The sequence below is a fragment of the Brugia malayi genome (genome assembly GCF_000002995.4).
Source record: "Brugia malayi strain FR3 genome assembly, contig: Bm_v4_ChrX_scaffold_001, whole genome shotgun sequence".
In the NCBI taxonomy this organism is placed as follows: domain Eukaryota; kingdom Metazoa; phylum Nematoda; class Chromadorea; order Rhabditida; family Onchocercidae; genus Brugia; species Brugia malayi.
Genome location: NW_025062479.1, coordinates 9,933,806 through 9,950,699, shown reverse-complemented (window position 1 = coordinate 9,950,699; position 16,894 = coordinate 9,933,806). Strand labels below are relative to the sequence as shown.

The 16,894-nt window shown below is 31.7% G+C and overlaps 4 protein-coding genes across 5 annotated transcripts; all 4 read right to left on the bottom strand.

The window, feature by feature from the left end:
* Positions 1 to 963: 963 nt before the first annotated feature.
* Bma-atgp-1.3 (Alpha amylase, catalytic domain containing protein) lies at positions 964 to 4,354 on the bottom strand (the record flags this gene model as incomplete). The annotated part of the gene is made up of 10 exons (XM_043074299.1): positions 964 to 1,167; positions 1,242 to 1,409; positions 1,685 to 2,041; positions 2,172 to 2,369; positions 2,583 to 2,853; positions 2,992 to 3,149; positions 3,260 to 3,394; positions 3,608 to 3,740; positions 3,884 to 3,978; positions 4,235 to 4,354. The coding sequence occupies 10 exons, from the start codon at positions 4,352 to 4,354 to the stop codon at positions 964 to 966; spliced, it is 1,839 nt and encodes a 612-aa protein (XP_042930233.1).
* Positions 4,355 to 5,180: 826 nt separating this feature from the next.
* Positions 5,181 to 5,921, bottom strand: Bm1214 (Uncharacterized protein; the record flags this gene model as incomplete). Its single annotated transcript, XM_043074298.1, has 2 exons — positions 5,181 to 5,239; positions 5,795 to 5,921. 2 exons carry the CDS (start codon positions 5,919 to 5,921, stop codon positions 5,181 to 5,183), a joined length of 186 nt encoding a protein of 61 aa, XP_042930232.1.
* A 3,463-nt stretch (positions 5,922 to 9,384) lies between these two features.
* Bm9160 (Uncharacterized protein) lies at positions 9,385 to 12,045 on the bottom strand (the record flags this gene model as incomplete). Of its 2 annotated transcripts, none has more annotated exons than XM_043074297.1 (7): positions 9,385 to 9,507; positions 9,912 to 10,020; positions 10,119 to 10,261; positions 10,559 to 10,672; positions 10,921 to 11,039; positions 11,449 to 11,507; positions 11,846 to 12,045. In XM_043074297.1, 7 exons carry the CDS (start codon positions 12,043 to 12,045, stop codon positions 9,385 to 9,387), a joined length of 867 nt encoding a protein of 288 aa, XP_042930231.1. The 2 variants fall into 2 exon arrangements, with proteins under 2 accessions (XP_042930231.1, XP_001897751.1); XM_001897716.1 differs by having other exon boundaries at positions 10,921 to 11,112; positions 11,850 to 12,045.
* Positions 12,046 to 13,504: 1,459 nt separating this feature from the next.
* Bma-ubc-1 (Ubiquitin-conjugating enzyme E2 1, putative) lies at positions 13,505 to 14,667 on the bottom strand (the record flags this gene model as incomplete). The annotated part of the gene is made up of 4 exons (XM_001897717.1): positions 13,505 to 13,648; positions 13,960 to 14,121; positions 14,310 to 14,537; positions 14,617 to 14,667. The coding sequence occupies 4 exons, from the start codon at positions 14,665 to 14,667 to the stop codon at positions 13,505 to 13,507; spliced, it is 585 nt and encodes a 194-aa protein (XP_001897752.1).
* Positions 14,668 to 16,894: the final 2,227 nt, after the last annotated feature.

The following is a 16,894-nucleotide window of genomic DNA, read 5'->3' as shown; positions in this document are numbered from 1 at the left end:
TCACTTAAATACATCATTAACTTTATTGCTGGACGATATCAATGGGCAAATTACATATAGTCAAGTTTCTTTGACTTGTGGACGAGTTAGTTGTTTAGAAATGATATTGTTTGAGTCGTTTGGAAATAGTATGATGTCAATTATTATATCTAAATGCTCACGTTAATCACATTCGATAAAAGTTGAAAATTTGTTATATTGGCAGTTTCTATTACACTTTTGTCGTTTTCCAAACATTTAACAAATTATTCCTAGTCACATACTGGTCAACGTGCCTTACAAAAACTTTTATCAACGTTCATTAGTTTTTGTATATTTTCATATATGTCTTGAATGCTTTTGTCAGTAGTAATTCTTGTTAAAGTGTCATAAAATTTATTGTACGGATGCACTGAGGAATGAAAGCATAGTCTATAACCGCCATATTTTAAACTTTTAGATGATATAGGAAAAATATGTTGATGGGATTTTTTTGTAGATGAAATATGAAGTTACTACAGATTTTAGCAACTACGAAAACTAACAAAAACCCGAGTACTATCAAAGAAATATCTGTTAAGGCTATATAATTTTTTCCCGGTGTTGTTATAATCATTTTACAGTGATATTGTCAAACTTACATTATTTCAGTTTGTGTAATTTCCTTAACAGAATTTGGATGAAAATTTCCGCTTTCAACTGCATTGTTTTTAACCTAATTCAAACAAAGTTCACAATTATTGGTGTATCTGTTATATTTAGTTTTTTATTTTAGTAATATTACTTCATATAAAGCTTATGTGGGAAAATCAACACCACGAGGGAACTTTCGAATCATCTTTGAGGCGTGTACATTATAATATTTGAAATGTGTTTTAGTTTTTGCAACTTGTCTCCCACATAAATATTGATAAGTGTTTAATAGATATTAAGAATAACATAAATAGGAATTATTTTCCACAAAAACTTATATGCAAAGAGCTATCACTGAACTTTGATAATAACTCCCTGTTTAGGGCCAAGAACAATTTTATCAAACGATGATATTTTGTCCCTAGGTAAGTATTTGTCAACGTTTGGAGTTACGATAGCGATTTCCGCTGTAGCTGCCATATAATTATCCGGCAGTACAGACATTCCGTCTATTTCAACGTCGGATGTCCCAAAGTTTGCGCCAATCAGGTAGGCCTTAAAAGTATGCAAAACCTCACCGTATAAATGATGTAGTTTACTACAAGTCATTAAAAAAGAAAATAACATACCGCTCCATTAAAACTATTAGTGGATTGATAGAATCGACCGAATAAGATAACATCTTGAGTAAGTGGTGCTAATTGAGTTTCGCCAAGTGCAAAATTGTAATCACGATGGTGCATTTTTGCCACCGCTTTCAGTGTTTTCAATGGTGAGCGATAACCAGTAGATTGAGTCTGTAAGTTGAGTTATTATCAGAGTGGTTGAAATTAAAAAAGTGAACTTAATTCTTGTTAGTGTGAAAATTGACACAACTCTATTTAACAAAAATTGGCAGTATAACGGGATTCGTAAATAAAGGAGAATAGAAAAGTCTATTAGGAAGCATAAATAGTGGGTTAAGATAGAGTCACCTTACTCCCTAATTTATACAGAAGAAGGCTTGATGACTTGGAAATTTTGAATGTTAGTTGATTTGCTGTGACAGTCTAGAACTGAAGAGTACGATTACCTGAAAATTGTCCTCATTGTAATTAAGCATGGTAGAAAAGAATGATTTCTGGCTGCCAGCTGTGAAACCGCGGTATTCGCTGCTATTCCATTGCATCAAACCAGTAAATTTGTTTTCAGGACCAGTACTATCTTCAAGACTTAGTTCTTGTCCGTAATACATTTCAATAATACCTGGCAATGAAAGCTGCACAAAGCTCAGTAAAGTTGCTGTTGCTTTGTCGAATCTCGTACTGAGACGAGAAACGTGGTAATTCGTGAACTGCCACGCGTGTGGAAGATGTGTAGTATTGAACCATTTGAAAGATGTAATAAGTGTAGAGTGTAAGCATTGTGCTATTCCATTTGGACATGATTCCTAAAGAAGGAATAATTTAGAAGGTTTAAGAATTCATTATAAATGCTTCGTTTCTTGTTATCAAGAATGTATAAATTAAGTTTCAACTTTTTTCTTTTTTAGAAAATTGATCATTTTGACTGGAACTGACATTATTTAGTTTGGTGACTGAATCATCGATAACATATGCGAGGTTCGACAGATTGAGACCATCAGATTCTTGTAGTTTGGTGAAGTCACTCAAAGATGAAAACACAGCGATTTCTCGACTACTGGGTGTTTCAGTACTATTCGCATAATCTCGTATATTTCCGATGAAATCATTGATCATTGATAGTGCCACATATCCCTTAATTTCTACGTACGTAAAAGTAATCTGATTATATTATCAAATCATATTATTCATAACTGAATGATATGTTAAAATGGATGTCGAGCAATTAGCAATTTTGAATAAGTGAATTTAATAATTAAATTTGTTTAGGGAGTAAAAGTTTTGGAATTCTAAATGTTTAAAATAGTTGTAGTTTATTCTGAAAATATTGCAGTTGGTTGTTGATACCTCTGATTTTGGTAGATATTTGATTAATTCGCCAATACGATCCACATGGAAACCATCAACTCCCATGTCAATAAAACTTTTTGCAACCTCAAAGATACTTTTCTTTACCGCAGGATTACTCCAGTCTAGTATTGGGTCTTTCCCGTCATAAGCTAGATAAGCATCCTTTTTGCCCTCTTCAACAATATAATTTGGGTTATCTTTTACATCCAGTGCCTCCTTCCAAATGTAATAACCAACGTAATCGCCACCCGCTTTTGCTGATTTGAACCTAAAATTGAGTATCCAAAAGCCTTAATAACTTTGAAGTGAATTCCATTTCCGCTTAAGATGGAATTTATTAGGTTTTTAGAGTATAAATTCTACAAGAAGTCAATATCCATTAACGAAGGAAGACAAGGTTGCAAACCATTTATGTGATGCAGATGTTGTTGATATGGGCAAATCCATGGTAAAGTGCATATCTAGTTCATGTGTTGCATCTATCAACAATTTTAAATCATTCATTGTACCGAAACGTTCATCAACACTTGTGAAATCAATCACATCGAGAGGGATGAAATCATCCTGAATTATTTCTCAAATCTATCAAAAGTTATAGAAATTCCGCATGAAAGTATGTGATAGCACTTTTCTCAGTTCTGTTCGCAACGAATTTTTTCAAAGTACCACCTAACCTTTTGAATGGTTATTATAGGTGTCACCCAAATTGTTTTTATACCAGTCTTCCGTAAATCATTAAGTTTTTCTCGGATTCCATTAAAATCACCAATTCCATCATCATTGGAGTCACGAAAGGAAGGTGTAAATATCTGGAATTTTATTCCACTCAATGCAATTGTATATCATTGCAAAAATATTTTGAAATGACCCAATTGTTTTTTTTTTTTTTTCTTGTAAAAAAGTAATCCTAAAACATTTGAGAATTGACTGCAGAACTGGCTATTTCCGTATTGCAGGAGTGTGTGTTTGATATTTTCCAAGATAAAAATGAACTTCGTTTATACGTATGTACTTAAGATTACCTGATAGCTAACTTGCTTACGCCACCATTCCGGTTCTTTTATCGTTGCGCATTTTGGACTAAACACAATAAGTAGCACAGCAGCTATAAACATTAAAAGCCATACCACCCAGAAAAGCAGAAACATTGTGCACCTGTAACAACTGCTTTCTTCAGAAAAAAGAAACAAACAAATAGTAATATCCAAGATTTGAATCCAAACGAGTTTTCATCAAAATGAATTGGCTTTTCCCCACATTTAAACCAATGTTTAAATTTTACTAAATTTAGAATTTACCTAACTACCTTCCAAAATGGGTCATTGCAATATTGTTCTAGTTCATTTTTTGTAAGTCCGATCATTTTTTCATCTCTTTTTATTCCATTTTCATCCTGTAAGGAAGTCGTGATAGACATAAACCTGAATAATCATATAAATGGTTCATTTCATGGATATAATTTTTGCTAATTTTCTTAAATTTACTGGTACTGTATGAAAGGTAGTGTTTCCGCCTGATTTAGAAACACTATCAGGTAAACATTACCAACAGGTGTTCAGGTCTTGGTGACCATAATTGCTTCGAGAGTTTCCAAATGAGAAATTGATAAGAATAAATGCGAAGAGACGAATAAAAACATGAAAACATACAAATTTTGGTGAAAAGGTTGCCTGTATTCCTTCATAACTCGATTCTTTGATTTCTAATTTATAAACTTGTGGCGTTTTAGTGTCTTCAGACAATGGCATTCTCGAATCATCCGCATCCATTCCTGTGTGACGCTAAAATACTAGCCGTAGAATTAATAAAGCATAAAACCTTCAAATTTCCGGAAATAATCAAAAAGAATGCTCCATCAAATAATGGGTGGCTTCAAATAATTAATATTGATTTTATCCTAATTCAAAAATCTTCAGATAAATCTACGGAGCTATCTTGAAATTCCGGATAGCAATTTCAGGACATGTCGAAAATTCTTGAACAAAATATTATCGTGATAAAAAAACAAGTTGATAAAAAAAAATTTTTAAATCGCGTAACAAAGATTTTCTGTAAAATTAAAAGTTTTGAAAAATCATAAGTGAAAGGAAAGAAGCTAACATTATAACAATACTACAAATTTTTTTTCCTTCACTAAAAATTAACGGCAAAACAGGACAGAACAAAATGACACACAGCTATGCATTCCATTATGTTTGCCAACATTTAGTTCTTATTTCTGATGCTTCTGAAAAGCATGACCATTTATATGAGTGACACTTTACGATTAATGGTTGAAATTGTTTTGTAGATCATAAATCAACATTAAATTTGACGATCATAAATCACAATGATGCAAAAAGCAAAGAATTATTCTTTTCAGCTCTCTTCTTTGACCTCATTGACACTATGTCATGTGAGACAAGTAATAATTTAAGAGATTAAAATTCAGCAAGTCTTTCTAAAAAGTAATTTTAAATCATTTTAGTAAACTATAACTTCTCACTTGAAATGTGTCTCTAGAATACAATTTAGGATGTGTTAATATTACTGTTACATTATGAAAGTTCAAATAAGCGGTAACAATGATTCATATTGTATTGAAACAAATCACATTCATGCTGATATATTGATCGTTTTTTGTTTTGTTTTGTTTTGAAGTTGTCGTGAGATTACTGAAATTTACAAAATTCTTTATGAAAATAGAAAGTGATAGGAAAAGAAGAAAAAACTAGAAAACAACGGTGCAAGTATTTCGCTTCATTAAGGTACATGAGGAAAGACAGAAGCAATGAATATTTGTTCAACAGTTTGCTTTTCATAATGGAATCTTTTGAAAGCATTAAAGAAAGCTTAGGAACGAGAAAGAAGGATAAGAATGAGAAAGAAAAAAGTTTGGAAACAATATTATAATATTTCTCATTCATCATTCAATAATATTGCAACACTGCATAAGCTTTTAAGACGATAAATTTAAAATGGGATCGGATGAAATTAAAATTTTGTGAATATTTGTCAAAAAGTTTTAAACAACTACATTTCACTTAAAATTTCAAAACTTCTGTGAAACAATTTTGCATTACTAATCTTTTTAAACATAAACACTACAAGCATGCAATAAAAGATGCTATACTCAAATTGTCGACAAATTAATTTTGGACTTTTTTTTTTTTTTACAAGGTATATCAGGTTATAGAGATAGGATGAAAAATATGAAAATCATATGATACCTTGAAAAGTATATTGGTTCAACTTTAAATTTTGCATCATAAATCGAAATTGCAAATTATCTCCAAGTTTTAGCAACATTAGCATTGAAACTATTGCATAATGATGTAATTCGTAAATTGTCGGCATAAAATTGATCCGAAATTTCACTTCATCCTAATGAAAGGGAAAAAAGTGATCGGTAAAGAGAGACCAATAACATCTACGGTTAACAAAGATAGAGGAAATCATCATCGGAAAGATAAACAGCAGACTGTGGTGACCAGACTGATGTGTAGTGGCGGCGCAATACTTCAGATTAACAAATGGCGCATTGCTGTTGTCTCTTTCACTGTTAAATCATTACTGCAACAGTTACAATAATGATAGCGACCATAACCATTTTGCAGCACTGATATTGCAGTGATAATAATGATAGCATTAATTATGACTTTCTTCATGAACAACCCTACATAATGTACTGTTGAACTGCGGGCATCAATATGGCGATGCCAAATTAAACCGACAACTATCAACAGTTAAGCGATGTTTTCTTCTTTTACCCATTATCAAACCATTTCTACTCATTTCCATTTTTCTCTTAATTTCATTTATGTCAAGCAAGTTTTCTCATCACTTTAATTAACATTTCACTAGTGCAAGCACTAAATAAAATTTATCTTGATTTGAAGTCTATATTAGTAAAATTAACTTCCAACATAGATAACTTGATATGATGCTATTGTTTGCAAAATATTGATCACCCGAATGTGTCGCATAATACTCTCATGTTGATTCTATTATTTTATTTAAATTAGGAATTGAAATATTTGCCCAAAAGCAACGCTATATGTAACGACGAAAGATCAGTGGAATAGAAATTATTCCAATCACTGATGAATTTTCAACATTACATAAAACATTTAACGATGCTGACATTGTTTAACATCACCAATGATATCACATTTAAACCATAGTATCAACCACAATTCTTTACGTCTCATTTGCTAACATTCTCTGTGACTGGCATTTTTCCAAAAAAAAGAAAAAATGAAATTCATAAAATTTCAAGTATGATATGAAAAGATGTTTCGATAATAGAATGGATTTACATTGATAATTTTGGACGAATTAGTCACATTGCAAAATAAAGATCAGTTTGCATTTAGAGAACAAATCTTGCAAAATTTAGAGTGAAATAACAGGAAGTTGTTTGCATAATCAGTATATTATTATATTTCAAATGACTCACATTGCTTAGAATAGAAGAGTTTGACAGATATCTAAAATTCATTCTAAATTGTTTGAAAATTTTAGAAATGTTTAAATTTCTTGTCAATATTCCTACCCATATTCATTACCAGTTACTGGGGGTAAAATGAAAGCCTAAGTTATCCTTGAAGAATTATTTTCGAGTTAAGAAATGAAAACAGCACAGAAAAAGCAAGGAAAATTTTAGTTTGTATATCCAAGTAGCACCGGAGAGGACATCAGAAACATACCAACTCAGGTAAACTTTGGCATTGATTGATAAAAGCAGAAGTCAAGTAATAATAAGTGTGAAATAGATTACGAGCAAATTGACTCTTATTGTAGGAGTACCAAAATCAAATGGTAGTATATTCATTTATCTTACCCAAGAAAAAAAATTGAAACTAAGGAATGAAATTAAGAACCCATTCACTGAAGTGTACTTCGATTAGTTGAAATTTTGCTATTATTTTGGATTATTGCATGATCAAAGCTATTTGGTGACAATTACAGACCCCAAATCCTGCAACAAAGAAGGGAAAGATACCGCTGCACAGTTAACGAGAGGTCACCTAATTGTCACCCTTCTATTGCTTTCATTCTGAACAAAATGAAACAATTGTCAGAGAATCAAAGGATATGAATAATGATCATAAATGTCCACAATACTTTGACACTTCTTAATATAATGAAAGCTGATCGCACTACAACCAATGAGACTGTATCTTACGGTTATATCATCGAACTGTTGTTCCGTTTCTGCTTACAGATAATGAAGCAAATTGAAATTGGTGAAAAATAGACGGTCAGTTCACTTAGTGTATATCATCCTATTTCTTGAGCACAAAAAAGTCTGTGATTTTTAGTAATCCAAGAAGTTTGAGAGACCGACATATTTCGCACATTTTCACATGTTTGGCATGTGATATGGCGAGATGAAATTAATGCGAATTTACGTAGTATTTTCATTCGACTAGCACCATCCGACATCTTACCACTGACTGTGGACTGACCGGTCCTTGAGCAGAAAATAGTAAACCGGAAATATTTTTCTTCAGAATGTTAGAAAAAATTCAAGTTGATGATAAGAAAGAAGTGACTGATCACTGAATATTAAGCCTATAATCAATGACATGAATATTTCGAGCAAAATTAAGTCGTTAAATATAAACTGTACATTAGATCTGGAAGCACTCTTTTAAATCACAAAATGAAGAAAACATATTTTGCTGTAGATACTATTTTTTTAGCAAATCTTTTCCTTTCAAAAAATACTGTTAGATTTTTGGATGAAAATAAAAATGATGTAAAACAATGCCAGATAAAGACAACATCGATAATAACACAACAACGATTTGCTTAGTCCATTCACCGACTTAAAGTTATAGAGATAATTTACAGATAAAAAGAATGAAAGCTGTTGAATTTCACAAATTTTGCTTCCCATATTTGCAACACTGTTAATCTGGCTTCAAAAAATTTAAACTCGTTGAGTTACAATTGAATATCAACTTAAAATTGCATAAAATAATACCGCCAAATCTTACTAATATTAGCTTTGTAACATCTGCAGCAAAACTCGAAATTATTCTTGCGGATCTCAAATACAAAATATATCAAATAAAATTTTATTAAACCATAATACTAAAATTTGCCCTAATCGAACATTTTTTAAAGAAACATGTAACTGTTTCAAATTACAGCTCATAGAAGCAATCATTTACCCAATACTCATTTTCCCGTTCTAGCTGAGCATATCTGCGTGTTTTTTTTTTTTTTTAGAATTTTTTTTTTTCACAAAAAACATACCCTGTTAACAAAGAGTACATGCATTTCTTAATATGTTAAAACCAAACCAAATTTGCTTGCAACTTCAAAATATTCCAGAGATTTCCTAATCTTTTATGAGAAACTTGCAATATTAAAACCCATCTCTTACTATAGAAAAAATAAGCATCTTTTGATAGCTCTTTTCTCAATAGGGATCATGCGTTTGTTGAAAGTCAATTCCCACGATATAAATCCTTTACCTAGATTCAGTTTTTTGTACCAGCAGGTTATGGTTCTGCTGCTCGCCCTCAATCATTTAATTCAAGTCTTTTAAATCCTTTAAGTTCTCCATCAATATATTCTTTCTCTTCACCTCATACCTACATGCTCTACGAAATTATCAGTGTATTGTTGCAACAGATATTAGTGTAGTTTCAGGAAAAATTAGTAACGAACGTCACCACGTGTTCGCTAACTTAATCCCTTTTTAATTTTATTCATCATCTCATATTTGTATCATAAACATGTGCATCACAGAATTCATAAAACACTATAACAACTAAGACAAAAGAAAACTACTTTTTAAAGTGTTTTATGCTTCATATTTTTTGGAACAAAACCTTCCTGACTGAAGTATACCATCAATTGATGTTTTTATGATAGCATTTTGAGTTTTGACCGACAAGATTCCTTTGCCTAAGGCAAAATCATTGACCTGAAATGCAGCACCAAGATCACGAAGGAAATTTTGGATTTATTTTTTGGATTGAAATCGTCATTAGAAAAAAAAAAAAAAAAAAACTAATGAATTTAGAGGAATCAAATAACTAATTAGGATGACTCTGCTTGTTCAAAATCAAAGTTTTCTTCGTTATCAAAGAAGTAAATCCATTATTGGTTTCGTGTATGACTTAGAATAATATGGTCTGAGACGTAGCTCAGTGTCATTACCTATGAAAATCCAAAATGCTGAAGTATTGAAATTCGTTCTTTTCTTGTATTCAAAGTAACGACCAAAGTATTTAGAACAGAAGTTAGCATTATAGAAAATTTATATAAATCCTATCAAGTGAATCAACTATTACAAACTTATTAAGTTTCGAATCAACATATTATCACCTCTAATTTTGATAAATACGGTTTTAGTTCAATAAGATAATTATAGATCACAGTCGATAACAACTTGATTATTCCACAGTTAGCAGAACTGCATATTTTATCCCACAAACTGAAAAAATCACTACTAATTTAACTGCACAACCACTCTGCCTCAAACGCTATCCAAACCATAAAAACCATAAAACGTTTTCAAGAAAAAAAAAGTACTTTAACAAGGGTTCATGATCAAAAACAACCGCTCCACCACATCGTATCCAAAAATTCATTGGCATTTTTTCCCAAATAAGTTCATCTAAATTGCCCATTTCTGCATAAGCTTTTACAAGTTGGATTTTTAGGTTATCGACAACCTAAACGATGTAATTTTTTCTTTTTTAAATGATCAATGTTGGTTACACCATTTAGTTCTTAAACAAGCTTGGTCATTACTACAACTAATCGAATGACATCCTTGGCGAAATGGTTTATATCATCTTTATATTTACTCTATCATGCAAAGTTAAGGATGATGCAAACGCATGGTAATACTATATTATCAACAGTGCAGAAGAGTAGACTAATTTATGCCAGCAATGAGAACCAGCAATGAGAACACGATTTGTATATATATTTTAGAAGAAACCGCAAAAAAAAACAAAAATACTAACCTCAGTGAGGACCTTTTGAGTAAAGACATGAGATAACAATTCATCAAAGACCTTTGTTAGCCAATAAATGTCGACCCAATTCGATTCACAAATTATTGACATTTGTTTGGCTATCTATAATTCAGCTATTAATTTTTAATTCTTTTAGATATAATATAGACAAATTTCCTACGGATTTTATCCTGAATTTTGAAGTAGTGAAGTGAATTGTTGGGCAAAGAAAAGAATAAAGCATTAAAAAAAAAGTAAATCAAGAAGTACAAAATCTTTTCAGCAAGAGAAAAAGCATCGCCCTGAAGTAGCTGCTTTTAATTCTGTCTAATTCTGCAAAAATTATATAATTTCAACCCGAAAAGGTTTACCGCTAACTGTGCTTGAAAATCCATTTCTAAGGCATGTTGATTGTTGCGCATTATAGCAGCTTCACCGCCGAGCTGAATCATTCGTACAATATCAATAGCTGTTGGATGATAGTCCATACCTAAATCTCTACTATTGTTTGTTCTTGAAGTGCTTAATCGCATAGCGCAAAGTGATGACAATAAGACTTCGGCCTAAAATAGCAAGAATCAATGACGGTGATAGTGAAAGAGAAAACTGTTTATCCAGAAAACAACTAACTGAGGCTTCCGGTAAAAATAAATCCGATTTTCTACTTCTTGGAAAGAGAATAGAGATACATATTATTATACACTAAAAAAAAAAAAAAAACCAACAAAGCACTTACATCAATAAAGAATAAAGTGCAAATCTAATCGCTTGTCAGCAAAAGATATTAGATAAACAAATGCTCCAAAATTAGTTAGAACCCAAGGAATTCTCAATTGTCGTGACTTAAAAAATAAAAATTATAATATATTTGGAACCAAAATGATGAAATCTGAGCTAACTTCTTGTATCCGATGTTTTGCTATGTCCTTCCTCACTTCCGGTGCAGTTGAGGATACTCCTAAACAAATTTTAGAAATGATTTACTGACAGTATAAAAAAAAAAAAAAAAAAAAACTGCCATTCGGACCGTTCAATTCCAAAATATCGTCTAGATCAATATCATGTTGTTGTATGTTAAGTGATGTGTCATATTGCTGTGATTGCATGTGGGATACAATTTTTTTTAGACCAGAAGCAGACAACACATCGATCGTTAAGACATTCTGTTGTCATCTCCCTAATTTCATGGGAGATACTAAATTAAGAAACATAAAAATGGTTATTAATTGAACATAACAAATTTGTGGTCAATAGAATTTGAAAAAAAAAAAAAAAAAAAAGATTTCAAGAGAATACCAACTCAGCAACAATTTCCAAATTGGTACACGGTGAATCTTCGGCACATAATGCTTGAATGCGAACTGTGCTAATTTTGTCAAATCAACATCAGAATCTTCGCGTAGGACTTGTTCTTCAATCTGAAATCGACTACATTCCGCTTTGTCACCAACCATACGACCAACAAAATTGGTACGGAAATTACTCGACCGATCCATGTTGCTAATTCCTGCAATATGTGTAGATATTTTTGCTAACCATAATAAAAGTACGAAAAAAGATTAAATACTCAAACAAGTCTAGAAGTAATGCATAAAAACCAATCCCTTGAACGTCTTAAAAATTTGAAGGTATAACACATATAAAGCTAATGGTGAAAATGGCAATGAAATTGAAACTGTATTTGGGGATATGAACCTAGTGATCGAAGACCAGTCTTTGAAAGCTCTACTACATTAACCTCAAAGAATACAAGATCAGTGGGTAACATACAGCAACAACACCTCCCGAACAATTTTCCAACCAAGCTTTCTTATTCCGATCGCTAAGTCACCAGTACCCTCGTACATTTCTTAATATTATCTTCTAGTTATTTGCAATTGTATTCATTCAAGCAGATATTACAAATTAAGCAACGCCCCGCTTTTGCTTATGTATGGCGCCATAAGACGAACTCTGTAATTCCACTTTTTTTTTTTTTGATGTTTCATTAAAGTATAATATGCACTAACAACGTATGTCCAAACGTTAAAAAAGCGATTGTAATATAAACACATATTACCTCCGAAATATGTCGTAATGAATGATACTAACGGAATAAAACATATTATACTTAACATTTTGATAGATGGAACATAAATACATAGAAAAATTACAAACATGTAAAATAAACACAACACTTCTGAGTTTAATAATTTTATTAACATTTTTCTCGAAAAATTCAGTGCGTCTCAGGGCCGTTTTCGGATAAATTCTGAGAAAGTGAATTTATAAAGGAGTATTTAACAGTGTTAATAATTACTCAGTGAAAAACTTTCATATTTATATACCAATGTAGCAATATAGTAATTTATATACCAGTGTAGCAATATAGTAATTTATGTACCAGTGTAATAATGGTTCACAATTATATTGTGCTACTAAAGTAAAAGTAAAATAAAAATCTATCGATTGAAAATATAAAAAAAACAGTAAAGCACTCATACACATCTCTGCTGCTCACCTCTTAGAGACATTATAAGGATTCATAAAAATTGTATACTGAAATATGCGTTTAATTACAAACTTTATAAATATCTGAATGAAACGAAAAACCCAAACAATCCAAAACACTGGAACGTTTGGGATGTTTGCAGCTTCTTGAAATCGATCCAAGTATTTAATTTATAACCCCGTCTAAATTTTATAAACGAAGACTATAATAAATTCATTTCAGACAAAATATGTTTGTTTGCACAAATCATGTGATGTACGTATTCATTTTTTGAACTTGCTAAGTGAAAGCTCTCCATATATAGTCTAACTAAGAAGTAATAATATCTATGTCCAAACAAAATCATTGTACAAAAGCAAGTTGAAAGCAATAAATCGCTGATAATTGTAAACCAGGAAAAGAAAGCAGTTCATACTAAATTCATACATTGGAAAACGGTATCAATTTAGAAAAGTAACAAAATATCAAGCAGAGGACGAAGCAGCACCAGTGTTCAACCGTGTTGCACCAGAAGCTGAAGGCATTTGTGGGTCATCATGATCCATTTCCTCGTCGCTCTCCTCCTTCGCTTCCATTTCTCCCTCATTTTCTCCAAAATTAAGCCATGACTGAACAGTTCTCATAATCAACATAAACTATTACTATATTGGCCAGAGAGTTAAACTTAAATACAGCAATAATCCTCAGACGAAATTTTCTTGCAACCAAGTACGACCAAGAAATACGATGCATATATGCGAAAGTTTTTGAACTAGACTTGTTAAACCAGCTTTATTGATAGAGCCTAGCAGAGAGTGAATTAGCAGTACTGTTTGCTTTTGGTTCATCTAGCAGTAATTAATTGAAATAAGAACTGCTGCATGCTGAAAATTATCTACAAAAAGTAATTCCTTATGTCAAAGGAGAAATGATACAGAACCTGTTCAACGATTTGTTGCACTCTTTTCTCGTACTCCCGTCTGTTTTCTTGGTAAAGCTGAGCAGCGATTGAATTAGCAGGACTGTTTGGATTTGGTTCATCTAACAGCGACTGGATGGAAGTAAGGACAGCGGCAACATCATACGTTGGAGACCATCTATTCTGCAATAAGACTATACTGTAGATTGCTAGGAATAGTACAGTGTGAATAAAATCAGACAGAGGAGGGCCCCCATTCTCTATATGTTAAAATTCAGTATCTCACCATAGCTAAATCTTTCCTCTCATCTATTTGTATCTTCCTCATAACCCTCACTTCAAGCAATCTATAAAAATTATGTAAGAAATACCTGCAAAATATCAAGGCAGATGCTACCATCAGCATAAACATTCGGATGAAACATTTTCGAGACAAATTTCACCGTAGGAGGCTTGTTGGGATACTCCTCAGTGAATTCAAGAGTCAATTTGAATGTCCCATCTTCAAATGGTGTATCCTGCGGACCAAAAATAATCGCTTCCCACATTAAGATGTTATCCTCCGTTGGAGCACCACTGACACCAGCGGGTGGATCCTCCTTGAAAAAATCGTTTGAAGAAATTTGGTTACTACCAAATTAGATTAATATCAGTAATACAGATGATTAAAAAACATACCTGTAGCTTCATGAAATCACGCATCAAACGTCGCCGTGATGGTGTTGTCATAGCTTACTCCTGCAACTGCTGTAATTAATATTATGGTAATTCAATAATTCATAAGAACACCAACGATATGCACTTCTTTCTTTTCTTACATTAGAACACGGTAAGCATAATGATATTAGTAATTAATAGAAATATTAATGGAATACCAAGCAGACTATAGGTCTATTCGATTGAACTTGAAAAAAAAGTACTCATGGGAATACTCGGCCATAAAGAAAAACATGAAAGTGAAATGGAAGAATGACAAGAAAGCATGAAAAATGGAGAACAGATAGTAGTATACGAGTACAAAACTGCAAAGAAGCGATAACAGTTTGGGGCGAAATATTCACAGAAAATTACATCATAATCTGTATGTCGACGCTGTTCAAACACTTATATTTCGTGATAACGACAAGTATTTTTAATAAAATGAACATGATTTGACTTACTAGAACAAAACCATGCAAATCCTACTTTGCGTACTCATTACAACCATTTCGTTCAATTCACAATTAACAAAAGATTAAATCCTAAACCATTTTGAAATCGCTACCGAATTTAGAAACTGATGTGGTTTTTTTCTCACTGCGTACCACACTAAGAGCTCTACCAAACAAACTGATTAAATAACAAAACAAAGAAATTACCAGTGATTTATCAGACATCAAGAGTAATAGTAATTTTTGACGGATTATTATCAATTTAATTAACTACTAATAACCTGGATATACTGGTGCAAAATGTTCCTCAAATGGACTTACAAATAGTAGTATGACAACATATCTCAAATCAAAAAAGGTAAGGAAATCAACTATCAAGCTATTCTACTCAATTCACTGAACAGTGTTAAAATTATATAAAAAGAAAATAATACCTTATGTTTTCTTCTTCATATACATTTCCATCATGTCTTTTAAAAGCTGAAAAATACAACAGCTCAGCTATTTAATTCAAAAATTCCTGCATTAATTTGACGAAGAGTTGTGGTGAGAAGTAAGCAAAAGAATTATCGCTGCTAAAAGTTAGCACAAGCTAAATAACAGGTGGAAATATCACCTGACATATATATGTACACAGTCACGTATGCACGCACACACACACTTTTATCAGAAAAAACAAAACAAAGATCCGAATTGACAGCATTTGAAATGCGGCTGCGGCCGCAGCGGGTTGAATCTTGGAAACGTCTGTTTTTCATAGGACGGATTTAGTTTGATGGTGTTAATTAATGTGATGTGTGAGGAGTTTGTAGTTAATTTGATGTATTTAAAGAGTTTTATTTATTTAGTTTATTACTGTTTTTACGTTTGACTATAATTGGTTGAGTAATATAAAAGAGTGCATTTTAGTGTTTTGTGTCAATTTGATTGTCTCCATTAATGCTTGTAGGTCTAATTTTATATAATACCAATATATTATTTGTGCATTTATTAAATGATATATTAAATAGATCTGGTGTAAATTTAATTTAGAAAGTCATATATTTGAATGAATTTACTAATTAAAAATGTTTTGATACTTTTTTTTGCTTGTCAACACGAACTGAGGAACGATATCTTTTTCAGTTTGTTGCATAAAAGTCTGTGTAATATTACCTTATGAGCGTCGTTTATCATGATTTATCACTGATAGACTATGTGTTTTTTTCGTTATAAAGTAATACCATTTAAGATATGTATATTTTTGTGCGGTTGTTTCTCAGGTTATCAAAACTGTTGTCTGTTTCTTTTATTTTTATCTTTTCCGCTGATTCATATGCGAATTTTACGTCTTGATTTTTCCTTATATTTTGGAGAATAGCTTCTCACATAAATAATAATGCGCTAATTTAGAGTGTTCTGAAAAGGCGAAGAAACTACGTCCTAGTTGTATCAATTTTTAGTTTCTAAATTATTTCCAGATAGGAAATAATTTTTGGCCTTGATTTCGACATACTATTTTATAGTATATGTATATGATTTCAAAGTGATTTGTAGTTTACTAACAGTTGCGGTATCTTTTTCTGTCATCCCTAAAAAGATATGAAAAGCAGTAGTGTCTACGAATGGTAGAAACTCTGAACATTGATTTATGTTTACGTTAATGAAGTATTTAGTGGTAGCAGTGATCAAAGAACATTTTTCTTCGTACTAGAAATTAATTGTATTGTCAGTTCGAAATTATTAAGTCGTTTGATTTGAAAGTACAAAGGAAAATTTTTCTTTCCCCTTCATGACTACTTATTGTTTACTACTTTCGGGGCATG